Below are 26,755 nucleotides of genomic sequence, written 5' to 3' on the forward strand. Positions count from 1 at the left end.
ACATGGTTTTCAAATACAATGAAATGTTTATCAATGAATAAATTACAATTATGAATTTGACATGTTATGTTTTGGGGATCTTTCATTGAACATTTATTAATTTCAAATTTGCAGTGTACTTTTTGCATTTTGGGGCCAATAAAATTTCTTTTTTAGTCTCATTTTCATAGGTCCTTGAAAAGCCTAATGAATAAAATGGGCCCATAAACATTGCTCCTTGTCTATGATTGACCAGCCAGGCAATAAAAGTCAATTAAGACTCATTTTCCTCCATGCTAAGGCGACCCCACGAATGGAACATAGGAAAATGCGTCTTTTTCCAGGACTTGCTTTCACCAGTATTTCTCCCATACTTAGAATAAATGCCAGCTGACATCCAGGAGAGGCTGGGAACTGAAGACACAGACTCACTGGGTACCCTTCCTCAACACCACTGATGTTTTCTGGGGAAAAGAATTTATGGTGAAAATTTCCCTAATTGGACATTGTAGCACTAACATGCTAGACATGTTTTTATTTCTGATTTTCAGAGGGCAGGGGCTTCAGACACGTTTTTAGCTGGGCATTTTCTTCTGTCAATCGCAGGTGACTGGTCATCTAGGACCCGGCTGTAAGTGGCCGGTCCTTTCCGCAATCACATCTCGGGTGGACGGTTAGCTACTGTCTGGACGCGTTACTAGGGGCTTCGTCGGGACGGAGATGCCTCCCACGCAGCTCCAGGGGCTTCGGCCACACTCGCTGAGATGACTGCCTGATCAGGCCGGAGTGGGTCCCCGGGGGTCACTCTGCGGGGACCACCGGCCGTCTGCAGCATTGACCTCTGGGCCCCCACCATCCCAGCCTTGACCTCCGCTATCTGACCTCCACTTCGGCCCCGACCTCTGCCATCTGACACTCACCATCCGCCCGGACCTTGACCTGGGCCGGCGGACGCCCCCGCGGCCCGCGGGACTTCCTGCGGGCACCCCCGCCCCGCGCCGCCTCCGGGACCCCCGGCGCGGACCCGGAAGACGCCCGGACCGTCCGGCCACCGCCGCCTCTGCGCAAAGTGATTTCTCGGAAAGCCGGCGCTTCGAAGAAGGCGGGCGGGCGGCCGCGCCCATTGGGCGGCCCCGCCGGCCCTCCAGCGCCCATTGGCCCGCGCGGCCGTCGCTCCGCGCGCCGGGCCCGCCCCCGCCCTTAAACCTGCGGCGGCGCCCGAGCGCGCGGCCGCAGACTGGAGCGCGGCGAGCGTGGGAACGCGGGCGGCGGCCGAAGGCGGGCGGCGGGCCGGGCGGCGCGGCGGCAGGTAGGGGCCGGGGCGGGAGGGGCCGGAGCCGGGGCCTGGGCGAGTGGGCCAGACGGCGGCCAGCCGAGCGCAGCGGCCGCCCCGTCTCCGGGCCGGGCGGGGTCTCTGTGTCCTTCCCTCCTGTTTCTCCTGAATCCACACCGGGTGCCCAAGTCGGTGATCCTTGTGGCTGCTCTCAAAGAATGTCTTGTGCTTAAAAAGAATCTCCTTAAAAAAAAAATCTGGTCTGCATGCAACAGTTTAGAATGGCTCATATAATGTAGGGAAATACTGACTCCTTTATTATAAGACCTGATCCTGGTCCCGCTCGGATCCCACCGCATGGAGTCACGCTTGGAGGGCGACACTGTGACACCGCCTGGTAACCAGCGGCGTTCTGCGAAGGGGGCAGACTGGATTTTTTTGTTCTGATTGATGACAGATTTCTGAGTGGGTTTGAGGTAATTTGCTTCCATCATAGCCTAGTCGTCCCGGGCAGGAAAGTCTGTGTAGGAGTCCCAGCTCACAGAGCGTTCTGCTGTAAAATGAACCCTAAGGCGAAGGGCAGAGTTTCTAAGGGCCAGATATGTTCCTTCCGCAGAGCTGGGAAGTGCTTTATGAGTGGAAACTGGAGACTGAATTTTCCAGAATTTTAACCTATCCCCCCAACACATGGGGGATATACACTTTTGTTTGACCTAGGTTAGGAGCCGGTACTTACACGATGGTTCTGAGCGTGTCCTTTTGGGTTATGGCAGGTTCCTCCGTGAAAAGATTTAGGGGTGGTTTAGTCTTTTCAGGAGGATTGAGGCGGGAGGGAGAGACAGCTTTGATGCTTTTAGGTCTTTGGGGATGGGGGTCTGTGGCGGCCAGGACAAATGCCCAGGGGCTCTGAGGGTGGGAGAAGGTGAGTCCTGCACCACTTCTCGGGTGCATCCTGGATTCCGGGTTGGGTGGGCCCAGGGCAGCCTCTTATCACCTCCCGCCTGGGAAGCCTGACCCCCGGACCCATTTATAGGGATGCAGATTAGCTCCAGATAGGACTCGGCCCGTAAAGAGAATTATTACCTAAAAATCAAGGAAGAGGAAGTTATAAACATGTGACTGGGCTTATAAATTTTTCCTGGCTCGGCATTTGGTGGAATTAATTTGTTAGTGTTCAATAAATCATTATGGATCATCATGTAATAGAATCTTAGGCTTGTAATGCTGCTTAGACTCTTGGAGGTGGTCTCAGGGAGAGTTCAGGTGGGGCTGTCCCTGTGCTCCATTGCTCTTCTCTGCAGAAGGAGTGGAATCAGACCATGCTGGCGGGCCTGGGGGTCGGGGTGTCTCTCTGGGCCTCAGTTTTTCCTCTTGTGAACAATGAGGGGCTGGATTAGATGATTTCTAAAGCATTTTCCAGCTTTCGTGTTCTGTGACTCACTCTTCCTTTCCATGCCATCTCTTTTACTTTCTTTTCTCTATTTCTTATAAATCACCAAGACAGTTGTCCTTAACAATTTTGGGGTTATGAATTTATTAGAAATCCTGGTGAGATGGTGTCGACCTGCTTTCTAGAAAAATGCCCATGCAAACAAAATTTTGCTTTTCACGTCAGGAGGCTCCTGGAGCACAGACTCGACTTTACTAACCTGGACTAAGGGGCTGAGCAAGATGCTGAGGAATGGGAACATCTCGTTTAATTGACAGATCCGCAGACCCCAGTCCTCTGTTGTGTTCTGGCCTCTCTCGCCCTCCTCTACGCAGCTCATTCCTCAAGCAAGGGGAGAATCTCCTGACTTGCCTTCAGGAAAGATACGTAGGAATCTGTACCCGGCTCAGTTATTTTCTGGAGGGTGCTTGGTGGTGTTTCATTTCTCTCACTGGGTGCCCCTCCACAATCTGTCCGTTTTCATTTATAAACATAAGGGACCATGTTAGAATCTGGGGCGCTTGGGGCCCGTTCACTTTTCAGATGAGGAGAGCCTCAGAGCAGTTCAGGTGACTTTGCTGAGGTCTAATTAGAGAAAAGCCTTTGCTGGAGTCTGTAGTTTCCAAATTGAAGTCCAATTTCTATTTCCCACACTTTGCCCCTTTTAAATCCACAAGTGGGCAGCTGGGCTTATTGGGTGAAAAAGTTACAGTTGGCCCTCGTCAGACCTCACCTCTTTCTCCCTGGGACCTGGACCCCCTTTCCAAGCCCACAGCCACCTCCAGTGTAGCTGGAGTTTCCAAAACACGTATTTCTTACTTTATGGACCATGTGACTCTGGATGTGACCATATGCTTGGGGACTTGTGTCTTGTCACTGCTGACTGTTTCAAACTTGTTTGCCTGAAGAGGTCAGATTTTAACTGGAAGAATAGAAATGTATTTTTTTGGGGGTGGGCGTCTGTCCAACTGCCTAGGGGATTTCCACCCCTTTCTTGTAAGTGTGGGCTGTGAGTCGGCCTGGCGTGATCGCTCTCTCTCTTTCTCTGGGCTGTCGGGAAAGCTGCCTGCTTTGGCAAGAAAGTTCTGCCAAAGGATGTCTTTGGGTGCCTGGGATGGCGAGGTCCCCAGATTCTGTGCCTTTTAGAAGAGTCTAGCCCAGCTAACTTCACTCTGTTCTGCAGCCACAGTGGATTTCCGCAGTCTTGTCCACTGTCTCCCAAGTGGTCGTATACGTTCCCGAGGAAGAAAGTTGGGACAATAGTAACGATGTCTGTTGTTCAGAGAGAATCTTCCAAGGTCCAGGCCCTGTCCTGGGTGCTTTGTGCATGTCGTCTGAGTCCTCACGACAGTGACTCCAAGTACCGACAGTTAGCCCCACGTTTCAGCCAGCGTCGCTGATGCACTGAGGCCAAGTGAGGATCCAAGGTCGCCCAGCTGAGAGATGGCGGCACTCGAATGGGACCCCAGCTGTGTCTCATTCCCAAACTCATGCTCTTATCACTAAACCAGCTGTGAAGGAACAATCTGGAAGGGATAGCCTTGAGGATTTCCTCTTTCTTGGAGAGCACAAATGTCATATTTGCTCACTTAACAGTGCTCAAACTGGACATCACCTAGTGGAATTGGCTCTTAGATGATGGGCTGCTCATTGAAGGGACCTGAAAATGTAAAAGTGATTTTTCTTCATCTTGTGCTAAAAATGGAAAGATGCTGTTAGATGTGGCTGTGTTTGCCTGAAATGGAGCGTGGGGTGAAAGCTGGAAAGAGCACAGCCAGAACCTTAGGTGGGGCCAACGTCTGGCTGGCGGGCAGCTGCAGATCTCCCAGGGAGCTTGTAGTTTCCATTCAGGGGTTTGTGGTCCTGGAGGTGAGCCTTGTCCTCTCATGGCAGGTGGCCCAGAGTTCCTGGAGCTGTGGGTTTCCCCCACGCGGCACCTGTGTCGTGACTCTCTGATTTTCCTGTTAGCAATTCTTGGCTAAGTACATGGGTTGCTGTGATTAATGAGACAATATTTGTAATATCACGGAACATTTTCCTTCTTTCCAAGGATGTGTGACAGGAACGGCGGCCGGCGGCTGCGGCAGTGGCTGATCGAGCAAATCGACAGCAACATGTATCCAGGGCTGATTTGGGAAAACGATGAGAAGAGCATGTTCCGGATCCCTTGGAAACACGCTGGCAAACAAGATTATAATCAGGAAGTGGATGCCTCCATTTTCAAGGTAAGGACTTGAGCCCCCTCCCCCAGAGCGAGCGCAGTTTCTGCCTCCCTCGGCGGCTGGTGGAGGTGTGGGGTGGCGTCTTCTTATAACCTTGAAAATTAACCCACTTGTTTTAAACAAGCATTGATTGAATGCTGAATGTGTCTAAAAAATATTTTTTGGGTGATTTTCCATCTGTTATATGATTTAATCACTTTTAGGGTCAGTTGTATCATTGGCATTTTTCCAAGGAGGAAATTGAGGGCACTTCCTTCACCTCCCGTTTCTTTGGCACGAGGACTAGCAAATGCGGAGAGAAAATACTGTTTTGAGGCCTTTAGACTAAGACTTTATCCTCTGGGCTACCATCTGAATTCCATTTAGAATTCCAGGCAAGGTTTAAGTCATCATTCTTTCAAAGTTACTACTTCTGCTCAAATGGGAAAGATGCCGTCTGCCCTGACTTCTGGGCCCGGGTCACGTGGGACGTCCTGAACCTGCAGCACGTGTCTGAAATAGTCCTGCCTCCCTTGAGAGTAATAAGTCACCACGCATGGGAGCCTTGCTGTTTAGTTCTCCCACCTGCATTGTGACAGCCAGCGCTGCGAGCTTGCTCTGTGCCGGGCCTGGCCCTGTGTGTTTTGTTTGTTCTCCTCTCACACGGTCCTGTGCAGTAGGTGCCGGCCTTGTCCTTGTTCTGTAGAGGCACCGAGAGAAGTGACTTGTCCAAGATCTCACAGCTCTTGGATGATGGAGCCAGCATTTGAACCCAGGCAGCCTGACCATGAGCCTGTGCTCCCAACCCCTAGCGGTTCTGATGAGCAGATTTCTTACCGTTACATCTAGATCCAGGCTGAGGAGCCAGGAGCCAGGGCAGCCCAGCTCTGCAGCCCAGCCAGGTCATCACAGTTCCTGGTGGGTCATCAGAATCCCATGTGGGTCCTCAGAGTCCCCTGTGGGGCATTAGAGTCCTCTGTGGGCTTCTGTAAGGCTCCAGAAGCGCAGGCTCCACCCTGGGAGGTTTGGGACCCTTGGTCAGGGGGAGCCCAGGCTTCCATGTTTGCAAAGAGACGCAGCCCAGCTGGTCTGACTCAGAGCCGAGATTGCAAACTGCTGCTGTGTGTGCTTGTTCTGTGGGCATTTGGGGGCCGGGGGTAGAGAGGGGAGAGTGAGTGTGGGGGACAGGAGGGAGGCTGAGTTGTGGAGGGCAAGAATTAGACCCAAGACCATGGATGAATGAGGCGGGCCGAGGCGTGGGGGACCCAGTGCAGTGCCAGACTCTATGCCAGGGACCACTGTCTTCTGATATGAAAGAACGAAAATGACAAAAGATCATACCTTGGCCTCAGAGTAGAGCATGAATAGGGCAAAGTTGGCTTACGAGGCATTTCAGGCCTTCAAGTCTCTGCCGGACATTTGCAATGGGGCTGCACACTTTAGCAATTCTGTTAATTCTGTAATCCGGGGTCACGGATCTCTTTGAGAGTCTAATGCCAGTTAATGGCCCTTTCCAAAAAAAATGGGCACATACGGGTGTTTTGCACTCACCTTCAAGGGGCCCCATGTGGCCCGCACATCTGGCAGGTTTCTTCCCATCAAGGACCCGGGGCAGGAGCCTGGACACTGCAGGTTTTTGCAGTGCTGGTGCCTCCTTTTTCGTTCTTGGTGGTGTTCTGGAGTCCTCTCTGGTGGAAGGTTTTTGCCTCTGGCATCATGGTGGACTTCTCTTGGGAATGACTCTGGCTAAATTCAAACAGTGCCCAAGTCCCACCCAATTGGTTGCGAATTCCAGATTATAGACAGCTGTAAGCCTGGGTTCCTCAGCCTCAGCGCTGTTGACGTCTAGGGCCAGATACTTCCTTGTTGGGGGTCCGTCCTGTGACTGTAGGATGTCCAGCAGCATCCTTGGCCTCGACCCACTGGATGCCAGTAGTACCCTCTCCCCTGTGTGACAACCAGAAATGCCTCTGACATTGCTAGATGCCTCCCCCGCCAGGGCCACACTGTCCCCTTCCCATTGAGAACCCCACCGGGAGCTGACCATGGCCAGGATGGACAGCTGTAAGCAGAGGCGTGGGGTGCTGAGGGCACAGTCGCAGGTCGACCATCAGTAAAACCTCTAGGAGGAGAGCAGAGGGGCTGGACCAGCAGGCTGCATGACCCTGGCTCCTGGCTTGCTGGCCGAGATGCAAGGCCTCTCCCTGCTCCCTGCTCCCTGCTTCAGCTTATGCCGTGGAGGCAATGAAATAAAGCCCCAGATTTATGCACTTATGCAATGTGCTTCATGGCCGTTTCAACAGCGTTGAGAAAAATGTGCAAGATTCCCAATGTTTCCGTTGATTACGCAGTCGCTCAATGTGGCAATCTGAAATGAGTCTACAATCTCAGCAGGAATGGGGGCGGGAGGGAGACACGGGTGCCCACCCAGAGCTGAGCGGCCGCGGGGAGGGCAACAGACTGGGCTGGTGAAAATACAGATGGGAAGAACCATGTGGCACTTCCCTGAGTTGCGCTTGCTCACTTCATCCTCGGGGGCGTGTCTGTGCGCTGCTGAACGAGTGTGTCTTTGCTGTTGGGAGAAGTCAGCCGTCAGGCCTTGGTTAGATGGAGCCATCTTAGGGATTTCCGGTTAATAGAGAACCATTTTGTTTCCAACAGTCATAGAAAATCTTTCATTTATGAGTTAAGAAAAAAATAGTCTGTTTTGCTGCCTTAGTAAGTGGATCATGAGAAGCCACTTATACCAGAGGATCCTTCATTGTCTGCAGCATCATTCTGAGGTCAGCTTCCTGGTGTAGACCAGAGAGGGGAGATTGAAAAAGACATTTAGCTTGAATCACTATGTTGTACACCTGAAACTAATATAATACTGTATGTCAATTATGCTTCAATTAAAAAAAAAGGAAACAAAGACATTAGCTCATTGTGTACCATCCCTATGTATACTGTTGGGGCCCTAATATTGCTCATGTTTGTGTTTGAGAAAGTATTTTGCCTCCTTGTCGTAAAGTTGAGGGGTAAGGTCTGGTTGACCGAGGTTCTGATTCCCTGGCTGTCTCTCCTCTCACTGACTGGGCATCATGATAGGCCTTCATGAACCAGACCTGACTTAGTAGCACAGATATTTCAAATTCAGTAGGCCTTCGAGGAAAAAAATAGCATTTGATTTTTAAAACACAAGATGAGACAATAATGTTCAAGCAGGACGAGTTGGTGGTCCTGGTTCATGCTGGCTGCTGCTGAGAGTGCAGAGCAGCACACGGACAGGAGACGCGCGTCACGGTGCAGGCTGTTTTGGGGGCCTCAGGATCACTCTGTTCTGTCTAGTGTTGGCTCTAGAAGGGTCTTGAGAAATCGGTCAGCTAAGCTGATACTTTAGAGCCAGCCAGAGAGCCCCCAAAGGGCTCGGGGCAGGTGGGAAGCAGAGTACCTGAGGCTGCCCAGGCGCTTCCTGAGTACGGGCCTCTTTCCTCTGTGGATGTCCTGGCTGTCTCCACGGGCCAGTGTGAGCCTTGAATGAACCAGCGATGACCACAGAGCCCCGGAGGCTGTGCCCGCCCCGGATGAATACCAGCTGGTCCTTACATTGCCCCCATCCGTGCTCCTCAGGTCCATTTGTAATATGGATGAACCCAGTGGTTCTCAAATGGGGGTGTGTGTGTCACGATTTTACCCCCTGGGGACACCTGGCAATGTCTGGAGACATTTTTGGTTGTGACAGTGTGGTCGGGGTGCTACTGGCATCTTGTGGGCAGAGCCCGGGTGCTTTCAGACATCTGTCCATGCACAGGAGAGCTCCTACCCCAAGAACGATCCAACCCCACATGGCAATAGTGCCAAGGTGGAGAAACTGATTTCACGTAATAAAAATTTGAAATTACTGTTCAATGTGTACATGCTCTTATATTTCTTTGAAAAAAAGTAAATCAATACATGATCTGTGATGCAGTTAATAAATGATTGGAAAGGATTGAAAACTATTTACTTTTAAACATATTTCTACAGGGGAGTTTTGCATCTATGTCAGAAAAGGAAATGACTGCTCATGCTCATTAATAGGAATGTTCTTCTAGTTTCTTTACCTCAGGCAGAGATGCAAAATCTGAGCTCAGGGCCTCAATAGAGGAGAGAGCGCTGGCCCTGGGCTGTGAGGTCTTGTCTTACATGCCGGGAAAGAAGCTGAGACTGTTTGCAATGGAGCCGTGACTCATGGGGTTATGGAGCTTCTGGAAGTGTGGCCTCTGGGCCACCTAAGTCAGAATCACTGGGATGCTGGCTAACGATGCGGATTCCCAGACCTACCCCACACCTACTGAATGAGAATCTTGAGGGGCAGGGCCCAGGAATCTGCATTTTCACGAGCTCTCCAGGATGTTGGCGTGTGCGTTGAGCTTGAGAACGCTTGCTGTAGGGAGCTCCATTGGGTTGGAAGTCAGGACAGCTGGCGCTTAATTCCAGACTGGGTCACCTTGGGAAAGTTACCTCTGGAATTGCATTTTCCTGAGTGAGGGCTGAGGATTCCCTCCAGATGTCATATTGTTTTAGGCTGGAAGACGTGTCTGACTTTGCTTAACACCGAAGGTTATTTTCACCTGACAGTAGGAACCTCCTAATGGGTGTGTCTGTATTCCAGTTTTGAAATCTTAAAACTGTTCACATCCCAATTTACATGTTTGATTTTTTTTTTTTTTTTTTAGTACTGCCCCATTCTACATTTTGACTTTAAGTTTCCAGCTTTGAATTTCTGGTCCTGGTTCAGGCCCTAAGGTTTGGAGAGGTCAGAAAACAGAGCTGCGAAAACCCGACAGAGAGGGAGAACATTTCACTGCATTTTAAACAGCGCCCCGGGTGGGGGTGGGGGCAGGGAGGGTTAGAATAAATGCCAAAATGCAAAACAAAATTTCTATTAAAAGTAGCAGGGCAGTGGATGACCACATTCAGACTTTGCAAATGTTCCCTTTTCATGCTAAATTTTAGCTAGGGGTTGATTTGAAAAAGCAACAAGTTGTTCTTTGTTTTGAACATTCTAGTGAAACCATGTGCGACTTCCTCTTTGTGCTGCTTGACCTCAGGCTCCTCCTGGGCCTCTGGTCCAGGGAAGGCTTTGTCAAGAGGCAGATCCAACGTGTGTGTGTGTGTGTGTGTGTGTGTGTGTGTGTGTGTGTGTTTGTGAGAGGAGCCTTGGACCTGGGTTCGAATTTCAGCTCAGCTGGGCAATCTTGGGGGAAGCCCTTCCTGGCCCGGATCTTTTCACGTCCGGCAAAGAAAGTGGTCTGACTGAGGTCTCTAAGTCCTGAAATTGCTTGAATGAGAGTTGACAGCCAAAAATGACCTTCAGGAGGGCGAGAATGTGCTGGCGCCGACCATGGCCGTGGATATCGGTGGTCTCGAGGCAGGCTGTGTATTTCATGTGCTTCTTTTTCTTCCTTCAGGCCTGGGCAGTTTTTAAAGGGAAGTTTAAGGAAGGGGACAAAGCTGAACCAGCCACTTGGAAGACGAGGCTACGCTGTGCTTTGAACAAGAGCCCAGATTTTGAGGAAGTGACAGACCGGTCCCAGCTGGACATTTCCGAGCCATACAAAGTTTACCGCATCGTCCCCGAGGAAGAGCAAAAATGTAACTATCCTTTACGGGCACTCAGCCCAACAGAGGCGGCCCGGCCTGCAGCCCCACCGGAGGGCCCTGGTCTGGGGTTGAAGTCGCCGCCAGCAGGGTCTGGGGCGAGTAGTGTTAGCTAAACAACATAGCTCTCGCCTTTGTGTAAGCAGATAGTGAGGCCTCTTTCCACTGACCTCACCCACCATCTGCTGACCAAGTGGCAGCCTCCAGTTGAGTGAGAGGCGGCCAATGGGAGGAAAGGGCGGGGAGACTGGGCTGCAGCCAGCTCTGCGGCTCCTGACTGTGAGACCGGGAACACGCTGCAGGACCTCCATGGGCTCAGTACAGGAGTGGACAGGAGTGAGCACCCTCCGACAGTGTGGATCAGGAGTTCCTTTTGTTTTTTAGCAACTCACAGAGGAGGCTGGGGGAAAATCAGCAGGACAAAGAAAGGGTGGATGATAAGGGTTGAGGATGAAGTTCTTGAAGGAATTTGCAGCTGCTGGCACTCTTGGCTTCATTGCTGGAGATGCCTCGATATATTGTTAGATCCTGATTGTTGTTTGGGAACTCCGGGATGTGATACTAGCTGAAGTCTCTTCCAGCTCTAAAATCCCAAGAAAGCATTTGTGAAGAGATTAAAGCAGGAATAACAAAGCCTGCCACACATCCCCTAGTCCTGCATCCTGCACTCTGTTCAGACATCACTAATCAGTCGGAATGTTTTGAGCTCATATCTGGCCTCAGAATCCTTTTCAGAATGGTGTGCTATGCAGCTGCTGTGAATCAGAGCTGGCCCATGAGATAAAATCTAATTACCATCACCGCTTTAAAAATTCTTGTGATACATTGGTTTTCTTAGCCATTGGATGTAGCAGTTAGAATATTCGCTCAGCATCATTTTCCCCCTAAAATCTTATTGGTAGTCCAGTAATGCCTGAAAGAAATAGAACCCTCAGAGACTGCTTAGGGCTGTGCAGAAATTCTGAGTTTGAGCTCTTCCCACTATGGGGAGGTTGAAAATGTTGATGTATAATTAAAAAAAAAGTTAAAATTGTGACTCTAACAAATATACAGTGAGCCTGGGTCAGAGTCATTTAACTCATTAATGAGGGAGCCAACATGGTGGCAAAGGTTGTTTGACAGAGAATATGAGACACTGCTCTGTGGTCACTGAAAGACAGGCAGCTGAGCAAACCGGTGAGTGTCCGACCCAGTCAGTACAACCACAGTCCGGGGGTTATATGTTCTACTGGTCATTTATAGCTTGATTGTCTGTAAATTAACACCTGACTTTATTGAGTCTAAACTCTAATCGATAGTCAATAGTAAGTCAAACAAACTGACCTTCCCCTGGAGAATCACATGACCCTCAGGGGGACACCTCTCAGAGAATACTCTGGGATGGCTTTGAAAGGCTGAGCAGTCATCTTTCTGCCTTATTTCCCAGTTTTGGATAATTTTTCATTATCACGAAGTAAATTGTGATTTGAAGGAATAGAGAAGTTTCTGTTCATCCCCCTCCCCCAGGATCAGCCAAGCTTGCACTGGCAGGTGACCCTAGCTTGTTTATAGTGTGGGGTGCAGCCCGCATCACCTGCAAGGGTGGATGTTAAAGAAGCAGCAGGTTCTCAGGGGGCACAGAAACGCTGTATTTGCATAAGGTCTAAATGGACCCATTCTGCTCTGTACTTCAGTGGTTTGCAGGCTACAGTGAGGGTGCCCCACCTGCCCCCTACTTCCCCCGCCAACAGCTTCTCAGTGAATTCTTGAATCTATCAAAATGGAATCAAGATTCAGGCAGGATGAAACGATGGGTCAGCTCTGTAGATGGTTGGACTAATGCGTTCCAACAGACCAGTGTCTGCTGGTCAGAACACGTCTCACCTGGTGGACTCCATGAGGGAGTTTCTGGCCGGGGAAGAGGCCCGAGGGGGAGAAAGGAGCCGGGTCCAGGCACTTGTGGAAACACTCAGGTGCCTTCAGGAGACTCCTGGTGAAGGCCGGTCTCTAAGGTGTGCTGTGTGTGTACGTGGTGTGTGTGTGTGTACAGATGTGTATTTGGAAAGGCCAAAAAGAGATTTCCTGCCAATTAACTCGAAAAAAAGACTCCAACCTGCAAACACATTTTTCCGGGAAATCTCTGGGTGTCTTCAAATGCCCCAGCTTGTAAGTGTAGCCTCTGTAGGGTGGCGAACGCCTGGTGTGAGGGTATCTGATAGGAATTCATTTTAGATCTTGGCACACAGAAGGAAGAGACCAGAGTGCTCTTTGTCCTCTGAGTGTTAGAAACAGCAACGACCAACTTCTCTCTTTTGACTTTGCTGATCAGATGACTGAAGAAGCATGGGAAAAAAATATCTAGGCCTTTCCAAAACCAATGTAGACACTCATTGAATTTTGTTTCCTTCACCTCAGCATTTAAAGAAAACTCTGCTTATGGCCTTGGTGATGGTGATGCCTCAGTGCCGTTTGTCATGCGCTTGTCTGGTTTTCCGTAGGCAAGTTAGGCGCCGTGACCCCTGGCTGTGTGAATGAAGTCGCGGAGATGGAGTGCGGGCGCTCTGAAATCGACGAGCTGATCAAGGAGGTAAGTGGGGACGGCATTTCTGGGGGTCTGGCCCCGACAGCAGCAGCTGCATGTGTTTTGGCGGCAGTGGCATTGTTCTTGCCCTGCCAAGGGGTGCGGGACCTTGGCTGTCCCAGGATGCGGCGCCTGCACCCTGACGGATGGAAGGCAAGGACTGCGCCACCTCCTGAGGCCAGCCTCCGCCACCTGTTCACCCCCTCACCTGTATCCCCTCCTTCATCCCGAGGGCTGGGGCTGAGCTGCCTGCTCTGCGTCAGTGAAGTTTCCTCAAGCTCTGAACTTTTCATATGGTAAACATTTCGAATGACAGTCTTTGAAATTGCATCGTGTATTCCCTGGCCTTCGCAGGCAGGCTGCAGCGGACATAGTGTACACTTCCCTTGCTGCGTGGGGCTGTTGCCAGGACGTGGGTTGTTGTGCTGGTGGCTCTCACGGCTTGTGGGCTGCCTGTCTCCTAATATGCAGCTTTTAGTCCTTGATGGGCCAGAAAGCCAGATAACCAAGCTTGTTAGAATTGTACATAAACCCACAGTTTATAGGCTATAAATAAAGGCTTAATGGGGTCTCCTTGGGCAAAACACATGGGTTTTTGAGTACCAATTTTAGCTATTTGGATGCATGTTCTTCTACCTTTAGCCTCTTTCCTATGTTTTTTATGGATATTTCAAGGTAGACATTGCATAGCTAAAATACTCCCACATGGCCCTCACAAAAGGTGGTCTGGGTGTGATGGAAGTTCTTCTTAATACCAACACGGCAATAATCGAGTCCTTAGGAGTAGCTTGGCTGTCAGAGGATGCAGGTAGCAGTGGAACCTCTGGGAGCTGCCTGCCTCCTGCAGATGGCAGCTGTTAAGCTTCCGGCGGTCTCTGGCTCAGACCGGCTGAATTCCTGGCTTCGTGACTCTCCAGCAGTGTCCCATTTTCCACTCAAGGCTTTTGTCCCGACACAGCTAAGAGGGTGAGATCATTGGATTGGCACGCCAGGATCACGGGAAAAGCAGATTGCAAAGCGTTTCCTAATTGGAGTTATCAACCTCCTTTAAGGAATGGGTCAGAGATGGAAAACAGACATGGCGTATTGAGTGAGATTGGCCAAAGCACGGCAGAGCTTGTGCAGAGTCACTGGTCACTGGCGTCCCAGGACTTCTCCACTTCTCCGGGCATCAGGGCAGCTGGATGACTGGGCCGTCTGGTTTTGTGACAGGCGGTTCCATGTAAAAAGCCAGTAAACTTATTAGCAGCCCTGGAGGGGCTGGTCGTTTGGTCACGTGGTTTGATCACTAAGCCTGGTGGATTGATTGTCCTGGATCTTTCAAGATGCAAAGGGTCGTTTTCCTTTTGTCTCATGAAATAGAGATGATGATGTGGTTTTAGTTAAGTATAAGCCCTTTGTCTTCACAAACACTGGAGTCCCGCTCTGGACGCTCAGTGACCGCTCTGCTTTCCTCTCCTGCCCCCGATTGCACAGCCTTCCGTGGACGACTACATGGGGATGGTCAAGAGGAGTCCCTCCCCACCAGAGGCCTGCAGGAATCAGCTCCTCCCAGAGTGGTGGACACAGCAGCCCAGCGCAGGTGAGCACTGGAGCCCAGGACTCCTCCTTCACTCCTGTCAGCCTAACAGCAGCCCAGGGTGGTGGGGGCGGGGGCGGTGGTACTACTCTGATCCCTGTTTATGGACGGTAACTGAGCCCAGAGAGGTGCCCGGTTTCCAACCACGAGGGCAGAGCCCAGCCATGCCATTAGCCCCATTAGGCGCTGCCTCCCAGGAAGACACACATGCTCTTCCCATGGGAGGTGTCTGCTCTCCCCCCATGCTCCCGGAGGTCGAGGGGAGGGAGTGTGGTGAACTTCTCCAAGACCAGGGAAGGGTGCAGCTCTCGGCCATGGAGGTCATAGGTCCGATAGGTTCACCAGCCAGTCTCTTAGGACATTAGGGGCCCCCTCAGAGCCAAGGATGGCCCAGGCATCTGGAGAGGAGGGGAGCTCGGGCCTGGCATGGGCAGTTGCTCACTCTGAGCCCTGGATCTGAGTCCCATGTCAGGAAGCTGCCTATCTTATTTGAGCCTCAATTTACTCTTCTATGAAGTGGAGACTCCGGGACCTGCCCCAGGGGTCATGAGGGCTGAATGAGGCCTTCACACTTTTCTTAGCTTCTGACCCTCCCCTCCCCCGTGCCTGGACCAGCCCTCCCTCTGTGAGCACGAGCACCTTGTTTCCTCCCTGGCCTCTCCCCACTGTCCCCTGTGGGAGACTGGGAGATGACAGCCGGCCCAGCCGGCCTCAAAGGTTTCCGGGCTGTGGGGTGGCAGTGTTGACTGAGGGGCCCTGGGAGAGCCCCTCTCTCCCTGGGGGAGTGTTGCAGCAACACTTCTGGGAAAGCTGGCTCGGGCCCTCGGCTCCCCTCCAGAGACAAGGCCTGGATGGGGGCGCGTAGTCCAGTGATGTTTCAGGAGCAGGCCCTTGGGCGGGAAGGAAATGTGGCCCCACAGTGTCACACTGACACATGGTCAGAAATCCCACAGCTCAGAGGAAGTCTCCGCCCCCTTCATGCTGGTTGGGTTGAGGTTTTCTGCGTTTATGAAACATGGGTCGCCGAGCTGGGAGGGAAAAACACCGAATTTAGCGGAAGCCTGTGGCTGGGCCTCAGGAGCACGCCATGTGTGGCTTTTTAAGAAACTTTTGGAGAGGGAGCGTTTGGGTTGGTTCACCGCACACAACTGGCTCTGGCTGGTCTGAATCTGCTTTTCTTTATCTAGCAGGCTTGTCGCTGGTGACGGGGTATACCTCCTATGACCCACACCATTCAGGTACGAGGTGCTCTGGGCTGGGTGGGGAGGGGGCCTGGGTGCTCTTTGAAGACAGAGCTTGAAGGACCTGTGTGGGCTTGTGAGGGTCCTGGGATGAGCATGGTCTGGTGTTGGAAGGTGGGAACCCAATTCCTCCTTCTCACTGTTTGATTTGGGAGCAATGAAGTTGCTGGCCTTTTTGAGCCTCTTCTTGGATTGGACCAATAAATAGATCCAAAGAGCTCTTTGCAGGTGTAACTATGCAAGAGAAAGAGGGTGGAGACAGACATGCTCAAGGCCCAGCTCTGCCCCTTTTGTGTGACCCCAGGTGGCGTAATTGAACCACTTGGAACCCCAGGCTCCTCCTCTGTAAAGTAGGAACAATAACAACAACTACCTCACTGGAGTGTTGTGAGGATTAAACAGGTCTTGTTAGAACTTTCTGGTAGGGATGTAATTGGCCAATGAATGTCACCAGTGTCGGTTTCCTTTACTCTCTCCCACACCCAAGTTTATAATGATAATGATGCTAATAACAATAATAATGATATGATGGTGATGGTGATGGTGATCATGATGTTGATAGTGATGGTGATGATGGTGATGATGATGATGGTGGTGATGATGGTGATGATGACGATGATGATGATGGGGACGGTGATGGTGATGATGGTGATGGTGATGATGGTGATGGTGATGATGATGATGGTGATGGTGATGATGATGATGGTGACGATGATGGTGATGATGGTGATGGTGATGATGGTGATGATGATGGTGATGATGGTGATGGTGATGACGATGGTGATGGTGACGATGATGATGGTGATGATGGTGATGGCGATGACGATGGTGATGGTGACGATGTTGATGGTGGTGATGATGTTGATGGTGGTGGTGATGATGGTGATGACGGTGGTGTCTGACATTATTGAATGCTAACTGGGTGCCGGGATCAATGCTGAGACTCATTCCGTCTTCCCACCACCTCTAGGCCGGTGCCATCATTGTTGCCATTGTACAGGCTCAGAAGCCCTGGGTTATGCAGCTTGTGGGCTATAGAGGTGGGATATGGGCCTAGGCCTGTCCTGTCTGCACCTGCGGGCAGAGGTGGCCTCTGTGCTGTGTTGTTGTCTAATTACTCTGGGGACTCGAGCTGTGCTCCTGCCAGTGGCCCCTGGAATGTATGTTCAGGCTCCTTGATGGCATGTCTTCCCCAGTGGCTCCTCGGCTCTGCAAGAAGCCGCCAGCCTGACTCACCAAGATGGGCCACAGAGCGTCAGGGCGCGGGGCTCTGGGGCCTCCTGGTGCAGAGGAGGAACTGGGGCTCAGAGAAGAGAAGTGTCCTGGCCCAGGCCCTCTCCGGACGAGTGTTTTTGGGGTGGTGGAAGCAGGCTTTCACCCAGGCAAGAAAGGTATAAAGAAAACCGTGCCCCGCCCTGTTCGTAGAGCTCTTACCCATTGCACAGCAGCCCTGTGGGCTGGGGCCTGTCATAACTTGGCTCCACAGGTGGAAGCTAAGAGTTAGAGGTTCCATTGCTCACCCAAGGTCACACAGCTAGTAAGCGGCGTGGCTGGGTTTGCACCCTGGGGCCTGGCTTCACGCCTGTTCTTGAGACTGCCCTCCGCTGGGCGGCTGCCATGCTTCCCCGAGGCCCAGCTCCAGGAGGCCTGGGTCATGGGACCCGGCCTTTGACCTGGTTAGCTCTGGGCCGTGGCCCGGGGAGTCTGCTGACCGATGCTTTCTGGGGGCAGGGGAATGGCCGGGCACAGGGTGAGGGAAGGCGTGATCTGAGGAGGAAGTTTCCTCGGTGATCCCAGAGCTGTCTCAGCGCACAGCAGGGGAGGTGGCTCAGCCACTGCCTCATGCACAGAAAATCCTGAAACGCTCTTCCAGAACTGGGGGACTGTGGTACCTCTGTTCAGTTCACACACACCCCCTCTGTGTAAATAAGTCGATGTCAGGGGTCTGCGGTGCTTCACCCTGAAGGGACGAGGTGCTGAGTGAAATGGGCTGGTGAAAGACAGCAGGGAGTGGTGGAGACTGTGGCCGAGTGGAGAGCCCAGGCTCCCCGGGCTGCTCAGCGGTGGTGAGTGCCCTGCGGGCTTACAGACCCAGCCAGGCTCGATTTCCGCACTTTTCTCGAGAAGCCAGAGGTCTGGATTTTTATGTGAAATCTTCCCCTTTAAAGAGGTGGTGTTCACAATGCCCGCTGTGCTGGCAGATCCAAACTCGACTGTGCTGCCGTCTGTGCTCTCGACTGTGTGCGTGTGAAATGATGGGGTGAAGGGCGGTGTTGGGACCTGATGGTGTGGCTCGTGCTTAAGAACGCAGATGTGGAGCTGCCTGCCGGGGAGGCAGGGGCACATCCAGGCACTGCGGGTAGGCGCCTTCACCTGCCTGTGCCTAAGTTTCGTTACCTGGAAAATGGGCATAGTTGCTAATGGTCTCTACCTCATGGGGTTGGTGTGAGGATCAGGTGTGCTCCTAGGTCCAGAGCACTGGGAGCACTTGGTCCATACTGCGTAGACTGGCGACTGCGCTTTGTAACTTCAGGGGTCTCGTCTGTGTATTGATCTTTTGTCCTGTTGCCCCGGTTTATGTAATAACTGCTTCTGTGCCACTGACGTGTGCCGAGCGCAAATACAAGCTCGTGCAGTCCTCACAGCTGCCTGGTGACGTGGGTGCTGTTATTATCCCACTTTGCTGATGGGGAGACTGAGGCACAGCGTGGTGAAACTGCTTGCCCCAGGTCACACAGCTGGAGTTTACACATCAGGGGGTCGGGCTCCGAGTCTGTGCTCCTGGCATCTTTGCTCTGCCCTACAGCAGGGCTGTCCTTGGTGGGCGAGTGGCTATGTGGGGAGCAGGATGGGGTTGCAGGGCCCTTAGAGTTGCAGAAGGGCCACCCTGAGTTACCTGGCAGCCTTGGTGAGTCGCTTCTCCTCCGTGGATCTCACTGCTCACCTGGAGGGTGCGGTGAGTCGTTGCTCAGGCCCTTCCAGCTCTAACGTTCCCTAGGCTCGAGCTGTCCCTGGGAGTGGGGACACTAGGATGGCCCACCTGGGCGTCTCTGGGCGCTTTCTCTGCTGCTGCCTCTGAAGCAGCCAGTTCACATGACCAAGAGGCGCTAGTATGAGATAAGGCCTCAGCCATGACAAGGCAGAGGGGCAGAGTGGCGACAGAGTCATCTGGAGCGTTTCATTCATTTGGGACAAAGTTCAGAATTGTTCTCGAGTGAAGGGTTGAAGTGTGTCAGATCATCGGGTGATGAAGACGTTACAGACTTGGGGTGGCGGGGGATGGGGACGGGAATGATGGGACGTGGGGTCAGATGCTGGTGCTGCTGCTTACCTGCCGTTGACCCCATCTGGGCCCCAGTGTCCCCAAATAATATGAGTTGGACTCAGGCATCTGAACCTCTGACTCTCAACCCCGCATGATTTTAGAATGCCGTTTAACTCCAACATGGGAGAAAATGGAGCCTGTGAACAGTAGGCAGGGAGTCTTACTATTTGAGCAAATGTTCTGGAGCAGAGCCCAGTGGGAGGGTCCGAGGAATTATAAGTGCACAGCAGCATTAACCCAGGCGAGGCAGGTGGGCCGCCCCTGACAGTTGTGCAGATGGTGCACTGCACAACTCTAGGGGCACCATGAAGTTGGGCAGTTCACAGCTTATGTGGCTCCAGGGGGCAGCCCTGCACTGGTCTGGGGCACTTAGAAGGTACCCCAAACTACCAAGCTCATTGATAGTGCGTGTAATTCTTATAGTTTAAGGCCATTAAAATGCAGATTCCTCTGGGAGCATCCCCGAGTTTAGCTGTTGTCTTCATTCGTACCTTAGTTTAGAGGTTCCCAAACTGTAGTCACTTGAGCCTCACCTTTGCAGTCTTTTTTCATATCTGTGTACCACCTGGACTGTAAACATAGTATTTTTCTCTAAATCTCACTTTTTAAAACTGAAGTTTATTTTAAATGGGGACCAGCTATCACTGCCTGCAAAAGGAGAACCGGTGCCTCTTGCTCTAAGTAGGAAGTCAGAGGTCGACGCGAATGCAGCAAAAACCAGACACATTGTGGAAATTCTGGGGATGTTCCCACCTGCCCGAGGCTCGGAGCCCCTGCTCTCAGCCTTTACTTAAAGGGGGGTGTCAGGATGAGGTGTTACAGATCCATCAGTGCCAAAGGGGGGCTTTCTTTTTGAGGTGATGAGAGATTGAGAGAATACTAAAAATGGGATAATCTTTTCATTTATTCAATGCTGTGGCCCCCCCCCTTCATCTTATGTGTAGCACATTTTGGGAAACATTGCCTTAATTGGAGTGTTTTCAGACTCTTTCCTGAGGACAGGTTTGGATGAAGGGTTTTGGAGAGAGTCTTAATTTGAAATCCAGGGAACCCCAAGGGGATTGTGAATTTGTCAAGAAAAAGATGACATCTTTGTTTGTACTAACCTGGAATTCAAATCTAGCATTTCCTTCCATTATGAAGGCGGGGGGCAGGCCACATTGTTCTATAGTATATGAAACAGTATATATCTATAGTATAACATGGTATGTTATGCATATATAAAAATATATGGGGTATATAACATTGTATCACGGTGTTGTACCAGTGCCAGTGAGATGGAACTATTTTCCTAAGAAAATAAGTTGTCAAAACATCCTTTACCCTCAGCACAACTTGTAAGTTACGGTAGTTAGAGACCTTCCCCAGAAGTGTGGAGAACATGGTAACAGTTCTGATATTTTGAATCATTTGTTTCTTTGAACTGTGTGTGTATTCATGCTTATAAAAACATTATTTCAGAAGGGGTGCGTGACCTTCCCCAGACTGCCAAAGAGGTCCCAGGTACACAGAAAGTTAAGCCCCCATTTGGGAGAAAGAAAGGCTCTGGGCATTTGCACAGAAAGGACCAGAGAGCCCCCTTTCCCCTGACCCATCCCCCTCTTTCTGCAGCCTTCTCCCAGATGGTCATCAGCTTCTACTACGGGGGCAAGCTGGTGGGCCAGACCACCACCACCTGCCCCGAGGGCTGCCGCCTGTCCCTGGGCCAGCCGGGCCTGCCCAGCGCCAAGCTGTACGGACCCGAGGGCCTGGAGCTGGTGCGCTTCCCGCCGGCCGACGCCATCCCCAGCGAGCGGCAGAGGCAGGTGACGCGGAAGCTGTTCGGGCACCTGGAGCGCGGCGTGCTGCTGCACAGCAGCCGGCAGGGCGTGCTGGTCAAGCGGCTGTGCCAGGGCCGCGTGTTCTACAGCGGCAACGCCGTGCTGTGCAAGGACAGGCCCAACAAGCTGGAGCGCGACGAGGTGGTCAAGGTCTTCGACACCAGCCAGTTCTTCCGAGGTCTGTGCCACCGGCTGCCGCTGCCCTGATCTGAAAGGTCACGCCCCTCCCCGTGTGCCATTCGCCCCTCGAGTCCAGCGAGGGCCCTAGAGGAGCAAGGGGCGCAGGGTGCAGGAGGGGCGCCCCTGCGTTTGAATCCGGCTCTGCGCTTTTCTCGCTGAGCGATCCTGGGGAAGCTGTCTGTGCCTCGACCTCCCCGTGTGTAGAATGGGGGTGCAGGTACACCTTCCTCGCATGGCTGTCGGGAGGATTAAGGAACTTAGCACCCTGCAACTCCGTGGTGCGCTGTCCCCATGCCCTGGGAGCTGGTTAGAAGTGCCGAGTCTCAGGCCCCCCCCCCAGGCCTCCAGGGTCACGATCTGCATCTTGGCAGGGTCCCCGGGGACAGGTGTGCACGTTTTGAGACACACTGTCCTCGTGCCCATGCGTCCTGGGGACAGCAGCCACACAAAGGAGGGCTGTGTGGTGGCTGTCATTGCTCCATGAGGCATGCGAATCGGGGTCCCCCGTGCGTGCCTCCTACAAGGTCAGCAGGTATGAAGTCAGTCCCTCTCATGCTGCGTGCCGGCTACCCCTCTGCCCCCACAGCCCTCTGCTCCTTGCCCTGGAGCAGCACCGCCTGGGAGCTGGTGTCAGGTCACTCCTGCCACCCCGCCTGAGAACTCCTGGGGAAGGGGCCCTGGAGTGGGGCGGGGTGGCGGGTGCACTCAGGGGCGAAGGCGCCGTGGGTCCTCTGGGTGAGGAGGGTGGTGAGGCCCAGAGCTGCCCACACGCCCCCCTCTGTCTTACAGAGCTGCAGCAGTTCTACAACAGCCAAGGCCGGCTTCCCGACAGCAGGGTGGTGCTGTGCTTCGGAGAGGAGTTTCCAGATATGACCCCCTTGCGCTCCAAACTCATTCTCGTGCAGGTGAGAACGGGCAGCGTCTGGGCTTGTGGCCAGATCTCCTGGCTGCACGTCGGGCCCCTGTTTATGCTTGGGCTGGAGAACAGGACTGGATGCTACACCTGCATGCAGAGGCAGGCCTGGGCGGGATCTTCAAGTGGGGAAGTGGATGCTTGCCACCTCTGAACCATCTTCTAGTGTTTCAGGATTCTCACAATATGTGTATCCCTCCCTTTTCTGTTTGTTTTGTTTTTTTAAATCAAAACCTCCATTCCAGAAAGATTCCACCTGTTCAGTTGCCTTAAGGTCTAAGTGACAGATTAGGGCTTTGCAAGCCCTTATTTAACTCTAGTCAAAGGAATGAAACTCTAATGGTGGAATTCTGGACACGGGCTAGCCAGATTGGGACAATATTGGGGGAGTATATATAGGAGTCTTTGAAGGAATACTGCTTGCCTTTTCTTGGCATCTGCCTGTTCTGGGTCCATTCATTTGGGACTCGTGTGGAGCTTCTGAATGATAGCTTTGGGTTGGGGTGATCAGAACCTGGCTAGAGTCAAAGAAAGTCCCATCTCACCTCCCACCTCCGTCTCTGACCTTGTGCACCATCCCTCTAGATTGAGCAGCTCTACGCCCGGCAGCTGGTGGAAGAAGCTGGGAAGAGCTGCAGTGCTGGGTCCATGATGCAGGCTCCCGAGGAGCCCCAGCCAGACCAGGTCTTCCGGATGTTTCCAGATATCTGTGCCTCACACCAGAGACCCTTTTTCAGAGAAAACCAACAGATCACTGTTTAAGTCTCTCTCTCGGGCACCCCATCCACGCATGTCTCGCCTTTCATTATTACAATTACTGTCGTAATTATTTAAGGACGTGGATCCCTCTGACCGGGGTGGGACGCCGTACTCTGCCCTTAATTTAGGAAGGGCCTTCTCTGAGGACTCGCCATCCAGAACAAAGTGTGTCACAGACCTGCTGTTCAGATAGAAACATTGAGACTCACACCCAATGGCCTGGATGCTGCAGCTATCACCTGTGGTTAAAACATGTATTTCCTGCATATTTTCCAAATTATTATTAGTTACTATGATTCTTTCAGCGTTTGGAGATAATTGATATTTCCAAAGACATTCAATTTTACTAGCAAATAGCTACTTCCGGTAAAGAAATTTGGAGTTTTAAGATCAACTTGTCAGAAGACTGCTTTTCGTGTTTATATTTTGTTAAAGCTATAGATTTATGATTTCATATGCTTGATTGGATGTGAAGTGTCTTTTTACTTTTAAGCATGTTAGTAAGATTTGAAAATCCTTAGATACCAGCCTCCCTTTAATAAGTGAAAGTGAAACTCTTGGCTTGTTAGAAGAACATATATTCTTCCTGGACTTCAGGCACCAGGAGAGCCTTTCCATCGCCAGCCGCACGGTGTGTTTTGATCTTCAGACAATATGTTTTTCCCTTTGGGCCTTTGTTGCCAGGAAGCTTAGAGCTAAATTTATTTTTTCATTTCTGTAATTAAATCATCCCAGACACCTCTCTTTTCTTCTTTCTAAATGGTTTTGACCTGTTTTAAAGATACTTTTAATTGTCCTATTTTACATGTCCTCTTGTAAACTGCTTTGAATCTTTTTTTTTTAATATAAAGTGGGCGGGATATAAACCACAAGTTCAAAAAATAATGTGGATTGTACGAGCATTTTGATTGTGGCTTTGATTCAGCCAACCCATCCATCAGCCGGTGGTGTTGGGTGTGAGGCTGGAGTGGCTGGGGACGTGGGTGCGATGTGTTAGCTTCTCACCCCTGCGTTGGGCACGGGGTGGGCCGTGGTGGGAGAACGCCTTCCCATCCCTAGTCCTTGAGGTTCAGGATGGCCCGTCCACCCCAAAGTCTGCTCTTCAACAGAGTCATACATGGGATTCCCTTGGAAAACTGGAAAGTCCCAGTTTTAGCCTAGGAAGAACTTACCCTCTTTACTAGCAAATAGGATGCATTTACTACCCAAAAATGTGTCAGAATGTTTGCCCTGAATCATGATATTAATCCAAAGCTAGGGCAGAAGGCTGACAACAGTGGCTTGGCTTAATGGTGAGGGCAGTTCACGTGGTCTCAGCGACCCCCCCCCCCCCCAGTGCCCAGGCCTGTGCACCTCCACAACCGCTGTACGATCACCTCAGGATCGAACATCGTTTTTTAAAAAACCATTGTATTTTGCTAGATCGGGGTGCCTCTTCTTCGTCTGTGTCCTGCGTGATACACTGGGCCTGGACAGTGCGTGCTGAGCACCTACGCAGCCCCCTTCCAGCACTGCTGTTTGTTGGTGTGGCTGAGTCAGTTCCGCAGTCGTGGAGACCCCGGGCAGCTTAGGGGAGGGGCGGTGGGGAGGAGAGTCTTGTCTCTGTTCTTTCTCCTTCATAACCCAGCCTGGGTCACCCCACCCCTGACTCAACCTCACAGTGAAAGGGCAGGAAGGGGCCTCGCCTGTTGACCCTCATTTTGAGAAGTGGGAGAAGCTGGGGTCTGGGGGACAAGATTGCCTCAGCTCAGCCAGCCTTGTGGCCTTGTGACCATAAGAGTCTCTGATGTAAAACTGAAAAGCCTAGGAAGACCCGTTCACTCTTCCCACTGCTCCTGCTATGAAGGCGTGTGGGTGTAGCGCGGAGCAAGACTCAATCCTTAGAGGGCCTTTGAATGTGTTTGAATTCACATGACAATATAGGAGAACTCCAGTAAAAGAAAGTGGCTTTTCCTCTTTGGCCAACAAAACCAGCATTACATTTTTGAGGATAACAGACCTGTTTTCTGAAATTTTGTCAGATAACGATAGGCTTTAGTCTCTTGCTCAAATGAAATGTTAAAGCACACATCTTTCATATGCTGAATGAATATTTATTTTTGTATCCATTTAAAAAGTATATTGATCTCTTTTATTCTTTATTAAAATAAAGTGCTCTTTTTTAAAAGCTGACGTGTGCTCTGTTTTTTTTAAGTCACGAGGGACACCCAGTCTCCAGTCATGGAGATTGCTTCATGGGGCTCCCTGCTGAACAACCCAGGACAAGCCCGTCAGATGGACTCCGGCCAACCCAGGCGGAGCCGTGTCACCCAGCACACTCTGGCTGCAAGGCAATGCGCGTGCTCTCCAGCCTCAGGCGAGCCCAGAGCCTGGTGGGACTGTGACTGTCCTGTTTGCAGCTTACACATGAGGAGACTGAGGCACAGGCCTGTACTTGACAGCTCAGTCTGAGAGGCATTCTGACGAGATGTGGCTGCAGTGCTCAAGCTCTCCGGCCTGGGGAAGAGGCGGCAGCCAGGGGGAGCGCTGGCTGTCCTAGAAATCCCTGCAGTGAGTCACGTTAATTCCCGCACACTGCAGCTAGGAGTTTTGTTTATAAGCAAGCCCTCTTCTGTCCTGTGGGTTCAGGGCCAAATGTGGAAACTCGATGAAGTCTGCTGCTCCCCAGAGGTCAACGCCCTTGTGCAGACCGTTGACAAACCCTTCTCACTCAACTCCTTGCAGCGACCTCGGGCGGGGGCGGGGGGGAGCTTTGCCTTTGCAGAGGAGGGAATTCAGGGACAAGATGCATCAGTAGTGACTGGGGGTTCTAGAAACGGTGGTCAGGGCCCTAGATCTGAACTAACTTTTGAGATGTTGACCCTCCTCTGGACAATTAGCTTCTGGCACCCGAAGGGCAGCTCGTGAGAACAGGCTGATGTGACATTCTGGAAAATAGCCTTCACTCTTTGTATTTTAAAAGCATTTTAAGAAATTAAAATATTTCAATGATCACTTTCTGAGTGATTGCCACTTAGTGCGCTAATTTTTGCAAAATCCATCTGCGATGCAAAATTTTTTCTTTCCTCTGTAATGTCCAGATGGATTAAGATGATGACCCCTGGGTTAAGCATCCACAGGATCTGCTGGGCCCTGGGAATCCTGGGAGAATCCTGAAAGGGATTGGCTGTGCAGGCATCCCTGTGTGCTATAGGGACAATTTGTCTCTGCAAAGAAGCTACTGTGGTTATCGGGAAGAAATTATTTGTGTGAGGATTCAGACTCTTCATAATAGAAAGTTTTGCGACTCAACTACTCAGAAGTTTTTAGAAATTCTTTCTAAAAATGATTTATAACTAATGACTGTAATTTTAATAGCTCAGTGGGCTGAGAGTGGGGAGGAGAGGTTTCTCAGTGGAAAGTCTGGCTGCTTTTACTAAAAGTAGGAGGAAGCAGCAATTGTCTCTACTCACTCATAATCTATATCTTCCTCTTGAACATGCGCACTGGGCATTGGCATATTAACAACTCTCTCTCACGGTAAGAAACTCATTTAATCCTGCGTTTTCCAAACTTATTTGCTCTGACACTATGCCTTGCAGTGTGTCTGTGGATGAGCAGTGCCTCATCCAATTTGAACGACCTTGGGCGTTGAGAGGAAAGTGTGCATATTTCTTTCCTGTCCTGGTTGGGCTGCCTTTCAGTGCAGATGGAGTCTGCCGGGGACGTGGATGGCTTTATTCATCTCTTTTTGTGTAACAAACTACCCTTAAACTTAGCGGTATCAAAAACATTTTACTTTGCTCATGGATTTTGTGGGTCAGAATTTAGACAGGGTACAACGGTGTCGGCTTTTGTCTGTTCCAAAACATCTAGGGTCTTAGATGGGAAG

At 51.4% G+C, this 26,755-nt stretch overlaps 1 protein-coding gene across 3 annotated transcripts; it reads left to right on the plus strand.

The window, feature by feature from the left end:
• Positions 1-1,235: 1,235 nt before the first annotated feature.
• IRF8 (interferon regulatory factor 8) lies at positions 1,236-25,045 on the plus strand. Of its 3 annotated transcripts, none has more exons than XM_058528422.1 (9): positions 1,236-1,288; positions 4,732-4,906; positions 10,318-10,501; positions 12,985-13,073; positions 14,544-14,649; positions 15,834-15,884; positions 20,824-21,210; positions 22,002-22,117; positions 22,711-25,045. In XM_058528422.1, the coding sequence occupies exons 2-9, from the start codon at positions 4,733-4,735 to the stop codon at positions 22,885-22,887; spliced, it is 1,284 nt and encodes a 427-aa protein (XP_058384405.1). In that variant the 5' UTR covers positions 1,236-1,288; position 4,732; the 3' UTR covers positions 22,888-25,045. The 3 variants fall into 3 exon arrangements, with proteins under 3 accessions (XP_058384405.1, XP_058384406.1, XP_058384407.1); XM_058528423.1 differs by having other exon boundaries at positions 15,837-15,884; XM_058528424.1 differs by lacking the exons at positions 1,236-1,288; positions 4,732-4,906 and adding an exon at positions 10,012-10,167.
• The last annotated feature ends 1,710 nt before the right edge of the window (positions 25,046-26,755 follow it).

This window comes from Diceros bicornis, chromosome 32 (assembly GCF_020826845.1).
Source record: "Diceros bicornis minor isolate mBicDic1 chromosome 32, mDicBic1.mat.cur, whole genome shotgun sequence".
Classification (NCBI taxonomy): Eukaryota; Metazoa; Chordata; class Mammalia; order Perissodactyla; family Rhinocerotidae; genus Diceros; species Diceros bicornis.